At 34.5% G+C, this 4,444-nt stretch overlaps 1 protein-coding gene across 1 annotated transcript in view; it reads right to left on the bottom strand.

Annotated features, from left to right (window-relative positions):
• The window catches only part of LOC119837267 (hemicentin-2-like), a 3,896-nt gene extending 2,680 nt beyond the window's left edge, over positions 1-1,216 (bottom strand). The window contains exon 1 of the mRNA XM_038362783.1: positions 1,048-1,216. Coding sequence (XP_038218711.1) covers positions 1,048-1,216 — 169 coding nt within the window. The remainder of the gene's footprint in view (positions 1-1,047) is intronic.
• Positions 1,217-4,444: the final 3,228 nt, after the last annotated feature.

Genomic DNA, 4,444 nt, shown 5'->3' with positions numbered 1-4,444 from the left:
CGCTTGATGGTAAGCACTACCACCGGCCATGAACATTTGCAGAGACTTAAGGTCGATTGCAGACCTTATGCCTTTAAAATGGATTCATCATCATCAGCCCATACACGTTCCCACTGCTGGGACACAGGCCTCCTATGAGGGTTCAGGCCATAATCCACCATACTGGCCAAGTGCGGGTTGGCAGATATCACATGTCGTCGAACTTTTGATTCTTAGACATGCCGGTTTCCTCACGATGTTTTCCTTCACCGTTTTAAGGTGATGTTATCCACATGTGCAGATAAATTGAAAAATCAATTTATTTCCTGCACGCTCGCTCGGTCTCGAACCCCGACTTATCGATTTTTGAAGTCCGAGGTTCTCTACACTGAGCCACCACTGCTAAAATGGATTACCGACTGTAAATTGGAGAGGGATTAAGAAAGGATTGACGAGAGGAATAAAGAAATGGACTGGGAAGCGTAAGGAAGACTATATGTGCCTCCGGTTCCCCTGCTTACGACAAACGAAACACAGCAGCATGCTACTATTTCACGCTGGTGTTCTGAGAGGGAGCGGACTTCGCCGGTATGAGCTGGCCCAATACGTGCCGAAGCGTGCTCGACCCCCACATATACGTGCAAGGGTCTTGAACTAAGCGATGGCGCTTGAATAGATATAATGCTGAGAATATTTTTACAGTCCAACCCATTATTTAAAATATCATAATAGAGCATCTCATCAATAATATCCCTTGAGTGGTCTTTAGTATTTAATTATGAAGAGTACACGATTCGAGATATCAGGTGGATGGGAATATTATTTAAAATTTAGTTTCGTCACTACTACTTACTTAGTCTACACTACTTAATCAGACAATGAGTTAGAATTAGACACCAAATAGGACTCGCAATTTCAACAAACGCGAAATAAATTACGTTTAAACATAAGATGTCCTTGAAAGTGCATAAGGCATGTCAGCATAACTGACGAATACCATACTTATAATAATACTTTAAAGTCAATTTCTCATGTGTTACGCATTAAAAAAGTATAAAAAATACTTACCAGGATCATTTAATGTAACCAGCAAAAAATTTCCGATCAAAGAGCTATTAGACTCAAGCACGGCGTTGAATATTTCTATTGTTCTTAATTTAACTTGCGCGATTTCATCGGACATCGAACTCGTATCGTCTATGGCAAAGATAAGACTACTGGATCTTTCTTTACTCATAACTTTTTGAAATACAGTTAATAAAATTAAAATCGAACATCTTAGATTCATATTTACAATTGAGTATGCATATGTATTTATCGAATGACAGATAAAGTAATATAGCACTGGGATTCGTGCTCTGAGTATATCTATAGCTATCCACCCGTTAGTAGGGATATTTTTATTGTTCTCGTAGCGATAATTTTTTGAGATAACCCTTTCTTATTTGTTTTAATTAATTCTGTTATCTTTCTGATTCGCGAGTCTGGCCCAATTTTCATCAATTATTTCCCACCAGCTCATAATTTATATAACAGTTAAATGTATTATTAAGCATAGTGGAAGTCGCCTGCAGATCTATGGGTAGGTAGAGCAGTGGTGACCTCAGAACGTTTTACAGCTATTTTCTCAGGCTGAAAAAAATCGTCAGATTATATTTAACTAGCTGTCCGCCCCGGCTTCGCCCGTGGTACATATAAAGCCTAAATTCTCCCTCAATACTTTTATTATAGGGCATCTAAAACTGAAAGAATTCAAAACGGACCAGTAGTTCCTGAGATTAGCACGTTCAAACAAACAAACTAACAAACTCTTCAGCTTTATAATATGTAGCTGTCCAGTTGAATATCTGAATTATTGCGATTAGAGTTATATATTTGAGTTTAAATAATATCAAACGAACTAACTAACCCTTCATCTTTATAGGTATACTGGTTTGGATGTTTCAATAAAGATATGTTATGGAACCCCTTTTTTTTCCAAAATAAAATATAGTCTATGTTACTCGTGGATAATGTAGCTTTCGAATGGTGAAAGAATTTTTAAAATCGGTCCAGTAGTTTATGAGCCTATTCATTACAACCAAACAAACAAACAAACAAAGTTTTCCTCTTTATAATATTAGTGTAGACGAGCCGGATCTTCTTGGAGAAATTGGTACAAAACGTTTGTATTGTCAGTAACCAGTTCAGCTGTTTACTTAGTTTAACTATTATCACAGATAACATAATACTATACTTGTCTAAAATATGCAGTTTGATGTACAGACTAATTTTCAAACCGGAGGAAATGACTAACTTTTTTACGAATTTTGAAGGTCACTCACCAATACTCAACCCACCAACGGAGCTGCAGCTGATGGACAGTATGATTACTGAAGTACTTATCTTAATCGTCGTGCAAGCTATCAGTCCGGAATTCAGTAATTTATAAGTAGTAAGTTATAGAAGTAACTTGTTGCGGGGAATGGTCTCATAATCATGGGACTATAGTGAAATTATCATAAGCATGAATCTACCACGATGGACCTTATTTACTGATTTGATATTATTTAAAAATGTTAAAGCTGTCCTGCCCTTTGTTCCAAGCAGTCCTAAAAAATGTGCCTTTTATGTTTACCATCAGTTTATATCAGTATATAAATTCTTATTATGTTTTTCTTCAGCATGCATAGTGCATTGGGGGTATTTCGGATACGGGGTAATCTTGGAAAGTTTTTAATACCTACCACTTGAGAGAATCGTTTTATAGTGACTATCGTGCAGGTTTTATATGAAAATATACTGGTTTGATAATAATAATAGCACGAACATTTTTTTTATCGTGGTAATTTTACATTATTGGATTTACTCCATCATTTGTTATAACAACAATGCACTTAATCCTTTTCATTGTCAGGTCTGCGAATTTCGTAGAAACAAAGTTCTTCAAAAGATCATTAAAGGATTAGGAAGGTAAAGACCACGTCATTACCACACAATCCTAGAAAATGTCTAACAGTTCGCCAGAAAGTCATTAACAAATTGTTATCCACGATTTAACAAATTAGGGGTGAAATATGTATTTAAGGATTCGTTTAGTATTTTTCCATTCAGTTTTTGTCTATCAGTGGTAACGTGTGGTGGTCAAGGTTATAAAAAATGAAAAGTTTACAAGTAAGTATTTTGTTTTTTATTTATACAAATTATATTTTTAAGGCGAGTTACCATTTATCTATGATAAAGTTACGGAAGATTCTTGTTTGTTGGCATATTTTTATTGAGTATTTTTCTTTTCAGGTAATTATTTTATACTCTTTTATAGTAATAAATAACTCTTATGGGAAGTCTTCCTTACCCAATAACAATCCCATTGAAAGAACAAAACCAAAAGTAGAAGACCCGATCGACAATGCAGTAGAAGTTAAGCCAATAATTATGTTACCAAAAAGTAAATTGAAGTTTATTGTATCTGAAAAAACTACCCAACAGCCTTTGGAGTCTTTGTATAAATACTATGTTGGGAAGAAGCCAGTTATGAGAAAATTTATACCTACAAAAAAAGTCCTTACAGAACAAAGTGTAATTACTCATCGTCCTATAATGAAACAACGTAAATTTGTAATTGCCCCAACCAGGCCTAAACCACCACCAAGTAAGGAAGATCTTTTTTCAAATAATAGTAGGAAACTGTTGAATCCAATTTTCTTGAAAAAAAATTCAACCACATACAAAGGTTCACAATCAAATGGAGATAATTATGAAAACTATGCTTCAAGCGATATGATGGTTGCGGGATCTAGAAAAGTTTACAGAAAGATAATGGGCGAATTGCCCAATAAGTTCAAGATAAAGCCTAACACCGTAGCTGTTAAAGAAAATACACTGAAAAACACAATTCCAAAACTGGTAAATAACGACAGTGTAAAAATACAAGATGAAACTACTATTAAGACTCCAAAAATACTAGAAACTAACTATAGTCCATCAACTCCAAATTATTTGGTAGAAAACGTTACCAAAGGTAATTTATTAGATGAGGCAAATGAAAAAGCGGATAAATCTGAATTTATATTCTTACAACCAAGTACAGAAATCGCACCAAAAGATGAAGCGAAAGAAAAGGACAGAGCGATTGAGCAAGACATACAAAACGGAGAAGAAGATTTAGCAACGGAGTCAGAACAAATAGGTAAGCTATTTTTTGTTCAACATACATATCTACTATCTACTTTATTTTTCTATCATAAGATAAAATAATAAAGTATTCCATACGCAAATGTCTTGTCATCTCTTGCCTAAAAATATGCGATAAATTTTTATTCTTGTTTTATTTTCAGAAGTATAGCCGAGGCGAAATTCAGATAGAATAATGAAGTCATCGCAAACGTTCCATCGAATAATTTTTAAATCCACGTGAACATTAGAACTGCTTAGTATTATAATATGATAAATAGATGTGTAGAAATGTAGGTTAGTAAAACAATAC

This window comes from Zerene cesonia, chromosome 27 (assembly GCF_012273895.1).
Source record: "Zerene cesonia ecotype Mississippi chromosome 27, Zerene_cesonia_1.1, whole genome shotgun sequence".
Classification (NCBI taxonomy): domain Eukaryota; kingdom Metazoa; phylum Arthropoda; class Insecta; order Lepidoptera; family Pieridae; genus Zerene; species Zerene cesonia.
Note: the sequence above shows the minus strand (reverse complement) of the source record. Positions and strands in the feature narration are given on the sequence as shown.